Consider the following 15,080-nt stretch of genomic DNA (forward strand, 5'->3'; position numbering starts at 1 on the left):
ATTGCTACTCACGCATTCAATGGTGCTGATTCCTTCGTGTTTCCCCCCTGACCCCACAAATTGAAGGCCACTGGTGGTCCCAGCACCCCCAAAGTGTCCCTCAGTGTGCTACTCAGCCTCATTCCCCGTGGGCTGCGGGGTCGTGCTGCTTTTCGGGGTTCACTGACGGGGGGTCCCGAGTGTGGGGTGATGCAGCCCCATGTGGTGTCGCGTAATTTGGGGTGAAGCCTGGGAGCTGCTGCGTCTCCTCCGTGTCGTCCCTCCAGCCCTAGGACCCCCCTTTTCCTGTGCCCCCTCAAAATTCACCCCAGTTCCACTGCACCACCCCACCCCACACGGGACATCCCCCGCCTCGGTCCCCATCCCGCTGCTCGGGGACGGGGAGGGCACACAGGGACACCCGCGTCACCCCGCCCCGCACCGCCCCGGGCCGGCCCCTACCCGGGGGCGGTGCCGCAGGCTGAGCTGAGCCGAGCCGAGCCGAGCCGAGCCGAGCTGAGCTGAGCTGAGCCGGACTGAGTCGGGCTGTGCTGAGCCGAGCCGAGCCGAGCCGAGCCGGACTGAGTCGGGCTGTGCTGAGCCGCGCTGGGCTGAGCCGAGTCGAGCCGGGCTGGGCCGGACTGGGCGGAACTGGGCGAGACTGGGCTGAACTGAGCTGAGCCCAGCCGAACAGAGACGAACTGAGCTGAGCCGGATCAGGCTGAGCCGGACCGACCTGAGCTGGATCGGGCTGAACCGAGCCGGACTGGGATGAACTGAGCCGAGCCGAGCCCAGCTGAACTGAGCTGAGCCGGATCGGGCTGAACTGAGCCGGACTAGGCGGAACTGAGCCGAGCCGGATCAGACTGAGCCGGATCGGGCTGATCTGAGTCGGATTGGGCTGAACTGAGCTGAGCCCAGCCGAGTTTAGCCGAACTGAGCTGAGCCGGATCGGGCTGAGCTGAGCCGGACTGGGATGAACTGAGCCGAGCCGAGCCCAGCTGAACTGAGCTGAGCCGGATCGGGCTGAGCTGAGCCAAGCCCAGCCGAACTGAGCTGAGCCGGATCGGGCTGAGCCGAACTGAGCTGAGCCGGATCGGGCTAAGCCGGGTCGGGCTGAGCTGAGCCAGCCTTTGCCGTGCCGGGTAGTGTCGGTAGTGCAGCCTTTGCCGTGCCGGGTAGTGCCGTGCCGAGCCGAGCCGAGCCCCGCCGATCTCAGCCGAGCCGGGACAGGATGCTGCGGTACCTGCTGAAGACGCTGCTGCAGATGAACCTGTTCGCCGACTCGCTGGGAGCCGAAGGCTCCAACTCCTCCTCCTCGCTGCTGCTCGGCATCAACCGCTCCATCGCCGCGCTCCACCTGCCCGATCTCAGCCCCGGTAACGGTACGTGCTCCCCGGTCCCTCTGCTCCCCGTCCCGGAGTTCCCGCTCCAGCCGGGATGCTGGGAGTACCCACAGACCCCAGCCCCAGCTGGGACCCCACCAGCACCCACACTGGATTCCCATCCTGTCCCCTTGTCCCCAAACCGGACCTGCCCCATGTCACAGCTCCGGAACTGACCCAGTGTCCCCACGCCGGCCCCGTGTCCCCATTCTGGGATCAACTCCCTGTCCCCAGCTCCTGGGAGTGATGTGGTGTCCTTAGATCGTCTACACGACCCCAAACCGACACCAGCCCGCTCTGCCCAAGTCAGGACCGTCCTGGTGTTCCCAAACCAGTCCTGTGTTCCCAAATCCTGAACTGCAAGCAGCTCCCTGTTCCCAAACTGTCCCGTGTTCCTCCTCAGCTGCCAGACTGTGAGCTGGGACAGACACCAAGTTGTCCCCATGTCCCCAGACCCCGAACCAGGGGCAACCCAGGGTCCACAAACAGCCTTCATTTCCCTACATCCATGCCCAGTCTCCAAACCAGGACCAGCCTTGTGTCCCAAACCTGTCCCAGTGTGCCCAAACCAACTCCCAGACAAAACTAGGAGAGACTCCGTATCTCCAAACCAGCTCTGTGTCCCCAAGCCAATCCCAGACTACTGACTGGAACTGGCTCCGTGTTCCCAAACTCTCTCTGCATTCCTGAACCATTCCAGTGTCCTCCAACCAGCTCCGTGTGCCCTAATCCTCCCCATGTCCCCAAACCAGCCCCATGACCCCAATGAGCAGAGTGGGGGTGAGGGAGGAGGTGTCTGACTGAATTTTGACTCAGTTTTGAGCTTCTCCCCTCTTTTTTAGTCTGTGCCCCTCCAGCTGGCCCTGGGTGGCTGGGGAGGGGGCGGGGGTGTTCCCAAACCCCCTGGGAGCCCCTGCCCCTGCACAGCCAGCCGGGCACAGGGAGGGGCCTGCCCTGACCCCCTGCTTGTCCCAATTAGTCACCGGGCCCAGCTGCGGCCCCCTCAGTCCCTGCTGTGCCCCCCGGGGTACCCAGTGCCCTGCAGCATCGCTTCCGTCCCCATGGCAGCCACAGCCCATCCCCATGGCAACCCCTGGGCACCCCAAACTGCATCCTGCCCCAGAGTGAGGGGAAAGGGTGTGTGCGAGTGGGAGACGTGTGTGGGGTGCGTGTGCATGTGCATGCATGTGTGTGCATTTATGGGCAGTGTGCATGCGTGTGCATGCATGTGCATGTGTGTACAGTGTGCATGTGTGCATGTATGTGCGTATGTGCTTGTATGGGCAGTGTGCGTGTGTCTGTATGTGTGCATTTATGGACAGTGTATGTGTGTGCATGTGCATGTATTTGCATGTGTGCATGCATGTGTGTGTCTGTACATTGCGCAGGTGCTTGCATGTATGTACATCTGTCCATTTATGTGCATGTGTGCATTTATGTGCAGTGTGCATGTGGTGTGTGCATGTCTGTACATTGTGCGTGTGTTTGCATGTCTGTACAGCGTGCATGTGTGTGCATATGTGTACAGTGTGCATGTGTGCTTTTAGGAGCAGTATGCATGTGTGTGCAGTGTGCGTGTGTGTGCATGTGTGTGCATGCAGCAGTGTGGGTAAGCGTAGGCTCATGGCCCCACTTGAGTGTGTGTGGATGTGCATGGATGTGCGTGGACCTGTGTGTGCCCCTGTGCATGTGCACCTGTGTGTGCAGCCTGTGTATGCATGCCACACCCGTGTGTGAATGTGCACATGTGTGTGCAGCCTGTGTATGCATGCCACACCCGTGTGTGAATGTGCACGTGTGTGCACCTCTGCATGCCTGAACACATATGTATGTATGAAAGGACCCCCACCAAATACATGCATGTGTGCAGATGTGTGTGTGTGTGCATTTACACCCTGCACGAATGCACACACGCATGCATGCATCTGTGCATGTCAGAACATGCACATCCCACCTGAAGCACACATGTTCATATGTGTGTGTGCAAGCACATGTGTGTGGTCGCACCTGTGTGTGTGTGCATACCCCTGCGTGACTGCCCACACGTATACATACACCTACATGTGCAATGCACTTGTGCACACATGCACCTGCACTTGTAATGCACGTGTGCACACATGCACGTGTGTGTAACGCACATGAGCACACATGCACGTGTGTGTAATGCTCATATGCACCTGTGCAGACCCACAGCTGTGTGCACACATGTGGCTGGGCATGCAGTGTGTGCCTGTGCCACTGGGCCAGCAGTGACACCTGGGGACCAAACTGCCAAGACACCCCAGGCGGTGTTGGGGACACACGTGGTTCAGCCCAGCTGGCCCCAGCATTAATGAGCATTAATTATACTGACATTAATGACCATCTATTAATTCCTGTGCCCTAGCAGGGTTGGTTCTTTTTCTGTAACAGCCCCATAACTCCAATATGGGGCTTTTAAAAACTTAAAATTAAGCATTTTCTGCAGCCCAGAATGACCAGCTCTGCTACAGAAAGTCAGCACTTGCAGCTGGTGGAAAAATCCCTTTTTGGGGAGAATTTAGTCCCATCCCCATTTCATCAGGCTGCTTTGTCCCACTGGCCTTGCCTGACACCCTCCCCATCTGATCTTAAGCTGCACCAAGGGAAATTTAGGTTGGATGTTATGAAGATGTGTTTTACAGAATGATAAAGTTCTGGAATTGTCTGCCCTGAGGAGGTGGTGCAGTCCCCATCCCTGGGTGTGTTTAACAAAGCCTGGATGTGGCACTGGGTGCCAGGGTTTAGTTGAGGGATTGGGGCTGGGTTGGACTCAATGATCTTGAAGGTCTTTTCCAACCCAGTCATTCTGTGATCTTCTGATTCTGTGAATTCTGTGATCCTGTGATTCTGTGATCCTCTGACCCTGTGTTCCTCTCATTCTGTGATTTTGTGATCCTCTGAATTCTGTGATTCTGTGGTTCTGTGGTCCTGCTCCCTCCCACCCTGGGATAGGCTGGGCTGGGACCTGGCCACATTTCATCTCTCACCTCCTGCCTTCCAAGCAAAGCAGGGTCTGGGGCCAGGAGAGCACCACTCAATGCAGGAATGCTCAGCCCCCAAACCCATCCCTGCCCCTCCCGATTGTCCTGCAGGATCCCACGCCCAGCTGGAGGACACGGCTCCCCGCATCGTGGAGCACCCCACGGATGTCCTGGTCACCAAGGGGGACCCGGCCACGCTGAGCTGCAAGGCCGAGGGGCGGCCGGCCCCGGAGGTGGAGTGGTACAAGGACGGGGAGCGGGTGGAGACGGACCGGGAGGATCCCCGCTCCCACCGCACCCTCCTCCCGGGCGGCTCCCTCTTCTTCCTCCGCATCCTGCACGGCCGGCGGGGAAAGCCCGACGAGGGCGTTTATGTCTGCGTGGCCAGGAATTACCTGGGCGAGGCCACCAGCCGCAATGCTTCCCTGGAGGTGGCCGGTGAGTCCTGGGGGAGGATTTGAGGGAGGGAAATTTGGGGTTCTGGTATCGCCCCTAAACCCAGCCTGCTCCTGCAGCTGTGGCTTTCACGTTCCCATCTCTGTCGCCAAGTGAAGAGGGGAAAATAAATAAAAATAAGAGGAAAATAATTAGGGATAAATAAAGTGAAAATGAATGATAATAAATTAAAAGAAGTGAGAAATATTGGAAATAAATGACACTGAGTGAAAACAAATGAAATATTGGAAATAAATGACACTAAGTGAAAACAAATGAAATATTGGAAATAAATGACACTAAGCGAAAACAAATGAAAAAAGTAAACAAGTGAAAATTAGTGAAACTAAAAGTAAAGAAGTGGAAATGAATGTAAATGAGAGAAAATAAAACATGGAAGAAAAATAAATTAAAGAAAGTGGGAATAACTGAAAGTGAAAATAAATGAAAAAATAAGTGCAAATTAGTGAAGAGAAAAAGTGAAAGAACTGAAAATAATTGGAAATAAATGAAAATAAATGAAAATTACTGCAAAGGAGTGAAAATAAATGAAAACATGGTAAAAGAAATTAAGAGAGGTGAATATAATTGAAAACACATGGAAATAAATGCGAACAAATGAAAATATTTGAAAGCATTTGAAAATCAAGTAAAATCAATGAAGATAAACGAAAATCTGCTCAAGCCAATTCCGAGCCCTGGTGCTGCCGCAGCCCGGGGGCGCGGGGCCGGCAGCTGAGGCCGCGCTGTCCCCGCAGTGCTGCGGGACGATTTCCGACAGCCCCCGGGGGACGTGGTGGTGGCGGCGGGAGAACCGGCCGTGCTGGAGTGCGTCCCGCCCCGCGGGCACCCCGAGCCCAGCGTGTCCTGGAAGAAAAACGGGGTCCGGGTCAGCGACAAGGACGAGCGCCTGACGGTGAGCGGGGCAGAGCTGGGCTGAAGGTGATGTAGGGGATGGGGAGTGTTATAGGGACTCAGGATGTGGGGTGACATGGATGGGGAGCAGTGAGGATCTGGAATGTGGTGGGGATGTGGGATGCAGCAGAGTTGTGTGATGGTATGGATATGGGATGAGATGGGGATGTAGGACGGGATAGGGATATGGGATGAGATGGGGATGTAGGATGGGATAGGGATATGGGGTGAGATGGGGATGTAGGATGGGATGGATATGGGGTGAGATGGGGATGTAGGATGGGATACGGATATGGGATGAGATGGGGATGTAGGATGGTTTAGGGATATGGGGTGAGATGGGGATGTAGGATGGGATGGATATGGGGTGAGATGGGGATGTAGGATGGGATAGGGATATGGGATGAGATGGGGTTGTAGGATGGTTTAGGGATATGGGGTGAGATGGGGATGTAGGACGGGATAGGGATATGGGGTGAGATGGGGATGTAGGATGGTTTAGGGATATGGGGTGAGATGGGGATGTAGGACGGGATAGGGATATGGGATGCATCAGAGATTTGGGATGCAATGGAAACATGGGGTGTGATGACAGTGTGGGTGCAAGTGTGAGATGCAATGAGGATGCAGGATGTGATGGGGATGCAGAATGCAGTCAGGATGAGATGCAATGAGGATTTGGGATGAGGTGGGGATGTGGGATGCAATGGGGATGTGGGATGCAATGGAGACGCAGAATTTGATAGGGATGGGAGATGTGTGTGTGTATGCAATGAGGATGTGGGATGTCATGGGGTTGTGGGATGCAGTGGGGGAGTAGGATGCAGTGGGGATGTGGGATGTGATGAGGATGTGGGATGCAGTGTGGATGAGGGATGTGATGGGGATGTGGGGTGTGATGGGGAAGTGGGATACAGTGTGGATGTGGGATGTGATGGGGGTGTGGGATGTGATGGGGGTGTGGGATGTAATGGCAATGTGGGATGTGATGGCAATGTGGGATGTGATGGCAATGTGGGATGTGATGGCAATGTGGGATGTGATGGGGATGTGGGATGTGATGGCAATGTGGGATGAGCTGTTCCTCCTGCAGATCCGTGGTGGGAAGCTGATGGTGGCCAGCACTCACAAGAGCGATGCTGGCGTCTATGTGTGCGTGGCCACCAACGTGGTGGGGGAGAGGGACAGCGAGCCAGCTGAGCTGGTCGTCTTTGGTACGTGGGGATTTCAAGTTTGGGGTGTCAGGGAGGTGGGTGCTATCCTGCTGGGACTGACAGCCACCCCACAGAGCGCCCAGCCTTTGGCAAGAGGCCCCAGAACCAGGTGGTGCTGGTGGAGGGCACGGCGGAGTTTGCCTGCAAGGTGATGGGGGATCCGCAGCCGGCAGCACGCTGGCGCAAGGAGGAGGGTGAAATGCCACTGGGAAGGTGAGTAGGGGGCGAGAGGGGTGGCTAAGGGCAGCCAGGGTCCTGTGGTACAGCTGGGCAGCTCAGTGTGTGCCAGCCTGGTGTGCTTGGAGCACCTGGCATCCTCATGGCATCAAGTAATTGCATCCCATGACCCTGGCACATCCTCCATGCTCAGCACATCCTGTGCTCCCTACTGCATTCCACATTCCCATTGTGTCACATCTCCATCCCATTCCACATCCCCCTTTGCATCTCAAATCCTCATTGCATCCCACACTCTTACCGCATCCCAAATCCCAATCACATCCCATATCCTCACTGCAACCCGCATCCCTGATTCATCCCACATCCCCATCGCATCCCACATCCTCTCACATTCCATATCCCCATTGCATCCCACATCCCCATCACATCCCACATCCCCATCACATTCCGCATCTCCACCACATTCCACATCCCCATCACATCTCCCATTTTCCTGCATGCCAGATTTCCCCTGTACCCATCACATCCCACATTCCCATCACATCCTCCACCCTCACTACATCCCCACCCCATGGCACCTTACGCCCTCCTGGTGCCCCAGCCTCGTGGGTTCCTCCAGGTGGGAGGTGCTGCCAGACAACACCCTGCGGATCAGGCAGCTGCAGGTGGAGGACGAGGGCACCTACACCTGCGTGGCTGACAACAGCGTGGGCAGGTCGGAGGCATCGGGCACCCTCACTGTGCATGGTAAGGGGGGCCCTGGGGAGCACCCTTGGGTGCTGGTGGAGTGCCCAGACAAGCCCTTGTCTCTCCCTGCATTGTTGCAGTGCCCCCCCAGCTTGTCACAGGGCCCCATGACCAAGCTGTCACCCCTGGCCAGAGTGTGACTTTCCAGTGCCAGAGCAAGGGAAACCCACCACCCGCTGTCTTCTGGCAGAAGGAGGGGAGCCAGGTCTGTCTCCTTCCCTCATCCTTGACCCCACACCCAATCATAGTCCCATCCTCATCCCAATCCCATCAGCATTTCCATTCCATCATAATCCCCATCACAATTCCCACTCCATCCCCATCTCATCTCCATCCCAATCTCATCCCATCTCAACATTACACCACTACCAATCCTCATCCCTACCTGTTCTCATCACCATCCTATCACAGTCCCTATTACATTCCTGTGCCCATTCCATTCCCATCACAATCCCCATCATACTTCATTCCACTTCATCCCATCCCATCCCATCCCATCCCATCCCATCCCATCCCATCCCATCCCATCCCATCCCATCCCATCCCATCCCATCCCTGTCCCCAGTCTCATTCCCACCCCTAACTCTGTCCTCATCTCATTCCCTGCTTCTCACCCCTCATCCCCCACTATTCCCACTCCCTCTCAGACCCTGCTTTTCCCGGGCCAGCCCCCAGTCCCTTCTGGCCGTGTCTGGGTGAGCCCCAGTGGTGCTTTGACCATCATCAACGTCCAGCCCAGCGATGCCGGCCACTACCTGTGCCAGGCCATCAGCGTGGCCGGCAGTGTCCTGGCCAGGGCAGGCCTGGAGGTGACAGGGGGTAAGTCCAGTGCCAGCGCAGAGCTGGCACGTCCAGCACATGAGTGACACCCACCCCACCACTCAGCAATTCCCAATTTTCTCCCTGCAGCGCCCACTGAACTCCACCCCCCGGTGCTCAGCCTGCTCCCCACTAACCGGACAGTGCTGCCTGTGGGGGCCACGGTGCTGCTGCCTTGTGGGACGGGGGCCCATGACCCTACAGGCAGCGTGGGGTGGCTGAAGGATGGCAGTGCCCTGGTAGGTGTGCAGCCCCGTGCCAGCCTGCTGGAGAACGGCACCCTGCAGATCAGCGGCCTCCGGGTGAGCCGGCCCCGGCAGGGGCACTCGAGGGGGCACTGCAGGGAGGGAGGGGGCAGTGAGTGCCAGGGGGGAGCAAAGGGACGTGGATGCTCACCATGATGGGTGCAAGCAGTGCTGGGGCTCAGCCTGGTGGGTACAAAGCGTGGCGGGTGCTCAGGGTGGTGGGTACCAAGTGTGGTGGGTGTTTAGGGTGATGGGTACAAAGCGTGGTGGGTGTGCAGGGTGGTGGGTACGAAGCATGGTGGGTACGAAGCATGGTGGGTGCTCAGGGTGGTGGGTACAAAGCGTGGCGGGTGCTCAGGGCGGTGGGTACCAAGTGTGGTGGGTGCTCAGGGTGGTGGGTACAAAGCGTGGTGGGTGCTCAGCGTGGTGGGTGCTGAGGTGATGGGTGCTCAGGGTGATGGGGCAGGAGCTCTTCCCCCTGCAGGTGAGAGACTCCGGGCTCTACAAGTGCGTGACCACCAGCCCAGCGGGTGAGACAAGCTGGGGCATCTCCTTGGAGGTACAAGGTGGGTCATGGAGATCTCACCGCAGCGGGGACACCGTGGCCCTGGGAACAAAGCCACCCAGACCTCCATGCATCTCCCTGCAGGTGATGAATCCAACCTCTCCCTGCCTTCCCCTGCACCCGATCTCCTCCCTGGGCCACCCTCCACCCCTGTGGTCACCAACGTCACTAAAAGCAGTGTCACCCTGAGCTGGAAAGGGAACGAGGACAGTGGTGCCACCGATGTCACCTCTTACATAGTGGAGGCTTTCAGGTATCACACAAGCCTCTTGTCTGGCTGCAGGGATGATGTGGTGGCCTGATACCACCCTGTCACGAGTCACCCCTGTCCCCTGGCAGCCAGGCAGTGGGTGGCCCGTGGCAGACAGTGGCAGCTGATGTGGAGAGTGAGACCCACACAGTGACCGGCCTTGTCCCTGACACTGTCTACCTGTTCTTGGTGCGGGCGGTCAACGCCTACGGGCTCAGTGACCCCAGTGGCATCTCGGAGCCTGTGCGCACCCAAGGTGAGACCCAGCAGGGACATCAGTGGAGGTGTCCACAAACCCCCCACCCGTGGGTCCATCTCCACTTGGTGACACCAGTGGAGATTCCCGTGCACCCAAAATCTTTGGGTCCATCCTTTCCCAGTGATGCCCGTGGAGTTTCCCATGGGTATGTGCTGTCACCATGGCTCCTTCCCTTGGTGACACCAGTGGAGATATGCATGGACCTTCCATCCTCTCATGTTTCCAGCAGACACCAACCCCATGCAGCCAGGGCTGGATCCTGAGCAGGTGCAGCAGGAGCTGGCACAAGTGGCTGTGCACCTGAAGGAACCTGTGGTGCTGCCGCTGGGCACCGTCCACCTCTCCTGGACCGTGAGTGCTGAGCCTCCCTTCCAGTACAGGGCTCCCAGTGTCGATCATGCCCCCATCCCACCCTTCCCTCGGCTCCTCAGGTGGAGCACCAGGCTCCCTTCCTTCAGGGCTACCGGGTGCTGTACCGGCAGCGCGGCGGGCGCTGGGAGGAGGCACGGGCGGTGTGGGCTCCAGGGGAGCGGGGGGCCCTGCTCACCGAGCTGCGCCGGGGCCAGGACTACGAGGTCAAGGTCCGACCCTACTTCCATCACCTCCACGGTCCCGACAGTGCTGTGCGGGCTCTGCGCACCCCTGAGGCGGGTGAGTGCGGGGATGGAGGGGATGGTGCGGGTCCCTGGGGACAGCCTGGAGGTGATACCCCATGTGTGCTCCACCGGCAGCCCCCAGCGCCCCACCACGAGCTGTCAGTGTGGCTGGGAATGGTACCAGTGTCCGCATCTCATGGCAGCCACCACCTCTGGCTGAGCAGAACGGGGTCATCCGCGATTACCGGGTAAGCCTGGACAGCAGCAGGGGTGTGGCAGCTCCACTCTGTCCACTCATGACACCATGAACTCCACTCTGTCCTCTCATGATGCCACGTCATGCTGTCCTTATGGGTGTGCCCCATCTTTTCCTCCTGGTCCCCACCAGATTTGGTGCCTGGGCAATGAGAGCCGCTTCCACATCAACCAGAGCGTGGAGGGGACGGTGCTGGCGACAGTGCTGCACGGACTTGTCCCCGGGGTCCCTTACCGTGCTGAGGTTGCTGCTGCCACCAGTGCTGGTGTGGGTGCCCGCAGTGCCCCTGTCCCCATCCACATCGGTGAGTCCCTCATTGTCACAGCTGTTCCCCATGGGTGGGGCATGATGGGGACACCCACTGCGGTGCTGGGGATGGCTCCTTGGCACCCTGCCGGTGTGTCCTTCTTTCCCGTGTCCCTTGCAGCCCCCCTGGTGGAGCGAGGTGCGGGGCCAGCAGCTGGGAGCAGCTTGACTGAGCATCTAGCAGAGGTAGCCAGGCAGCCAGCCTTCATTGCCGGTGTCGGTGGCGCTTGCTGGGTCGTCCTCGCGGCCTTTGCTGCTTGGCTCTACAGCCGCCGCCGGAGGAAGAAGGAGCTCAGCCACTTCACTGGTACAGAGGGTGCTACCCCTGGGACCCCTCACCTTCATCCCCCACCCATCAGCCACCCACTGTCTGTCTCTTTGCAGCATCCTTTGCCTACACACCCACCGGTAAGCCCATGAGTGCTGCGGGGTCCCAGTACGGCCTCTCGCTGCCCTCACCCCCATCTCTTTCCACAGTCGCCTTCCCAGCTCCAGTGCGCAGCAACCCCAGGTAACCCCCCGGCCCCCCTGCCCTGCCCTGCCCCAGGTAACCCCCCCTGGCCCACCTGCCCTGCCCCAGGGCTGAGCACCAGCATTCCTTCACCCCGTCCCCCTGCAGGGCAGCCGCTGGCAGTGGTTACCCGTGGCTGGCGGATGTGTGGCGTGGTGGCAGCACAACCAGTTCTGCCGGGTGTTTGGGGTCCACTGAGAGATACTACAATGGTGAGGGGTCAGCATGGGGCTGGGTGGCTCTTGAGGGGGTTATGGTCAGCCCTGATGATGCTGGTCACCCTCTGCAGATGCTGGCATCACCCGTTACATCGCGCAGACGGAGCAGTTTGGAGCGGGGGCTGCCGAGGGGCCGGTTTACAGCACCATCGAGGTTGACAGTGAGGAGCTCTGCGCGTTCCCCCGTCCCTTCTCACAGTATGGGACCTCCTACTCTGGGGGGGGTTCCCAGCCAGTGGATGCTGCAGCCTCCCAGGTGCCCCGTGGCCGGGCTGAGCACGGTAGGGTGGTCGGGTGGGTGGGGGCACACGTGGGTGCTCGTGGTGCTGTGCCCTCCCCACAGCCCCCCCAGCATCCCTCCTCGGCACAGGGGCCAGAGCAAAGCTCGGGCAAGCAGTGAAACCACCAGCAGTGAGCTGGACAGAGCTGCTGCCCCCGCCACCCTCAGCCAGTGAGCTCAGCCAGTGCGCCCAGGAGGAGGAGAAGGAGGAGGAAGAGGAGGATGAAGAGGAAGAGGCAGCCCGAGGGTGAGTGTGGGGGCTCGGGGGCTGGGCATGCTGCCCCCAGCAGCTACCCTGTGGTCTCCATCGTGCAGGTTGGGGATGGAGGTGTGGTACCCTGGTGAGGACATCCCCTGTGCCACTGCTGCATCCTCGCCCACCACCTCCTCGGGCTGCCGCTCCACCGCCACGCTGACACCCTCACCCCGCACCACGGAGGACATCCCCCGCCTCCGCGACTTCGATGGCTCCCTCCTGCCCCGGTAGGGGATGGGCCTTGCTGGGTATGGCCGTGCCATTGGGGTCTGGATGTCCCACTGGGGTCCAGATGTCCCATTGAGGTCCAGATGTCCCACCATGGCCTGGGTGTTCCATTGCCATGTTGTCATACCCAGCCCTGCCATGCCATCATGGTCCAGCTGTGTCGTTAGGGTGTCATTAGTTTCCAGGTGCCTCACCATGGTCCAGATGTTCTGTTGGGGTCAAGATGCCTCACCATGGTCCAGATGTTCCATCACAACCCAGCCATTTTGTCACCGTTTGGCTCTGCCATATTGCCATAGTCCAGCCATGCTGCTGAGGTGCAGATATGTCATCTGATGGGACATGCAGGTGTCCCATTGAGCTCTGGATGTTGTGCCCAATCATGTTTACATGATCCAGTCCCACTGTTCCACCACAGTCTGGCCTTGCCACTGGACTCTGGATCAGGCTCTGGATGTCCCACCATAGCCTGGGTCTCCCATCACAATCCAGCCACTCCATCATGATCTGGTCCTGCTGTGCCACCGTGGTCTGGCCATGCCATTGGGGTTTGCATGCCCCAGTGGAGTCTGGATGTCCTACCATGGTCCAGGCGTCTCTTTGTGATCCATCCATGGTGCCACCATCCACCCCTGATCCCCAGCTGAGCTCTGGCCATGCTGCCATCGCACATCCATGGCATTGTGGGTGACAGGGGCATTGCAATATAGCTGCACCATCATGAGTCAGGTGGGCCATCATCACCCAGCTGTGCTGCCGTGCCCCAGCTCTGCCATGGTCCATCTGTGCCACCACAATGCTGGCATGTCACTGCACTCCAGCTGTGCAGCTGCAGTCAAGCTCCAGGTTGCATTCCAGCTGTGCTATGACCCAGCTGGGCAGCTGCAACCAAGCTGCATGGTTGCAATTCAGCTGTGCTACCGTCTAGGTGTGTCATGATTTAGCTGTGCCGCTGCAATCTGCCAGTGTGCTTGCAGTCCAGATGTGTGTTGATCCAGCTGTGCCACTGCAGTCCAGCTGTGTGGCTGTAATCCAGCTGTGCAGCCTCTATCCAGCTGTGCTCCAGATGTGCCACTGCAGGCCAGCTTTGCCGTGCTGTGGTCCTCTACCCCATCTGTGCCACTGCACTCATCCAGCTCCCCTTTGCCACCTCAGCTGTGATCCAGCTGTGCCTCTGCAATCCAGCTGTGCAGCCTATATCCAGCTGTGCTCCAGATGTGCCATTGCAGGCCAGCCCTGCTATGACAGCCTTGCCAGGCTGTGGTCCTCCACCCCAGCTGTGCCACTGCACTCATCCAGCTCCCCTTTGCCACCCAGCTGTGATCCAGCTGTGCCACTTCCACCCAGCTGTGATGCTTCACCCCCCTACACCACTGCCATCCAGCTGTGGCAGTACCACACGGCTTCTCCTGGCTCTGGCACAGCTCTAGAGAGTTGTGCCACCCCTGTGGCGGCCCCTGAGCCCCCATGCCGCTCCCCCCACGCTGCCTTCACTCCACCCCCTCTTTGCCAGGCGACCCCCGCACGGTGTGGGCACCCCCCCACGGGCACGCAGCCCCTCGGTGGCCCCGGATGCCGGCGAGGGCCGCCCAGCCCGAGCCCTCTGCCCTCCCGGCACAGGTGAGCCCCCGGGGCCCGTGTGGGTGGGTGGGGGTCTCGCTGGCTGTGGAAGGGGCTGACGCTGCCATCCTATCCCCCCCTGCCCAGGGAAAACCCGCGGGGCGATCTCCAAAAGTCGCCTGAAGCCCAAGAGCAGCCGCTACCGCCGGGAAAAGCAGACGGGAGGTGAGTGGGAGGGAAGAACCGGGGGATTCAGGAGGCTCAGGGAGCTGAGCCCCGTCCTCCCCCTGTGCCGCAGAGCTGCCGCCGCCGCCGCTGCCGCCGCCCGGAGAGAGCCCCGGGCCCGGTGCGGGGCCGGAGCCGAGCGGGGCCGAGCGCAGGGTCCCGCAGCGCCCGGGCCGCGGTAAGCAGCGCCACCGGCCGCGACAGCAGGGGCTGCGGTGGCACTGCCGAGCCCCAACCGTGTCCCTCCCCGGCAGATGAGGTCCCCCCCTACAGCAAAGCCCCGTGCCTGCCCCGCGGGCCGGTGTCCGGCAGCTGCTCCACCACCGGCAGCGTCTCGTCCCGCGGCTCCGGCAGCTCCCGCGGGCACGGCTCGGGGCGCAGCCGGACCCCGGCGGAACGCGGAGAGGGCACCGGGCACGGCCGCCGCACCGGGGCACCCTGCCCGCCGCGGGAGAAGCGATAGAAGGGAGGGCGAGTCGGTGACAGAGTTGGGGACACGGGGATGGGACACGGGACACGGAGGGATGTTCTTTAATTTGTGATGGCTCCGCGGAAATAGGGTTGTACAGAGGTCATGGCCAGTGGGCGTCAGAGTGAGGGGGAACAGGTATTCTTGGGGTGGGGCAAGGAATTCACAAGGAATGAGGAC

The 15,080-nt window shown here is 59.7% G+C and overlaps 1 protein-coding gene across 1 annotated transcript; it reads left to right on the forward strand.

The window, feature by feature from the left end:
• The first annotated feature begins 1,213 nt into the window (after positions 1–1,213).
• On the forward strand, positions 1,214–14,894 carry ROBO3 (roundabout guidance receptor 3). Its single transcript, XM_058818990.1, has 25 exons — positions 1,214–1,364; positions 4,478–4,804; positions 5,560–5,717; positions 6,810–6,930; positions 7,005–7,143; positions 7,730–7,857; positions 7,938–8,062; positions 8,505–8,676; positions 8,767–8,978; positions 9,406–9,487; positions 9,571–9,739; positions 9,826–9,992; positions 10,222–10,346; positions 10,427–10,646; positions 10,727–10,839; positions 10,980–11,460; positions 11,538–11,664; positions 11,773–11,876; positions 11,954–12,163; positions 12,253–12,409; positions 12,478–12,645; positions 14,160–14,266; positions 14,354–14,431; positions 14,505–14,609; positions 14,686–14,894. Exons 1-25 carry the CDS (start codon positions 1,214–1,216, stop codon positions 14,892–14,894), a joined length of 4,155 nt encoding a protein of 1,384 aa, XP_058674973.1.
• Positions 14,895–15,080: the final 186 nt, after the last annotated feature.

Source organism: Ammospiza caudacuta, chromosome 23 (assembly GCF_027887145.1).
Source record: "Ammospiza caudacuta isolate bAmmCau1 chromosome 23, bAmmCau1.pri, whole genome shotgun sequence".
Lineage (NCBI taxonomy): Eukaryota > Metazoa > Chordata > Aves > Passeriformes > Passerellidae > Ammospiza > Ammospiza caudacuta.

Bases quoted from the DNA above. Each gene is read 5' to 3' on its own strand.
- ROBO3 (XM_058818990.1), top strand. From the start codon at position 1,214: ATGCTGCGGTACCTGCTGAAGACGCTGCTGCAGATGAACCTGTTCGCC. The intron at 7,858-7,937 runs GTAAGGGGGGCC...GCATTGTTGCAG, and splicing joins GGGCACCCTCACTGTGCATG to TGCCCCCCCAGCTTGTCACA. The intron at 12,646-14,159 runs GTAGGGGATGGG...CCTCTTTGCCAG, and splicing joins GATGGCTCCCTCCTGCCCCG to GCGACCCCCGCACGGTGTGG.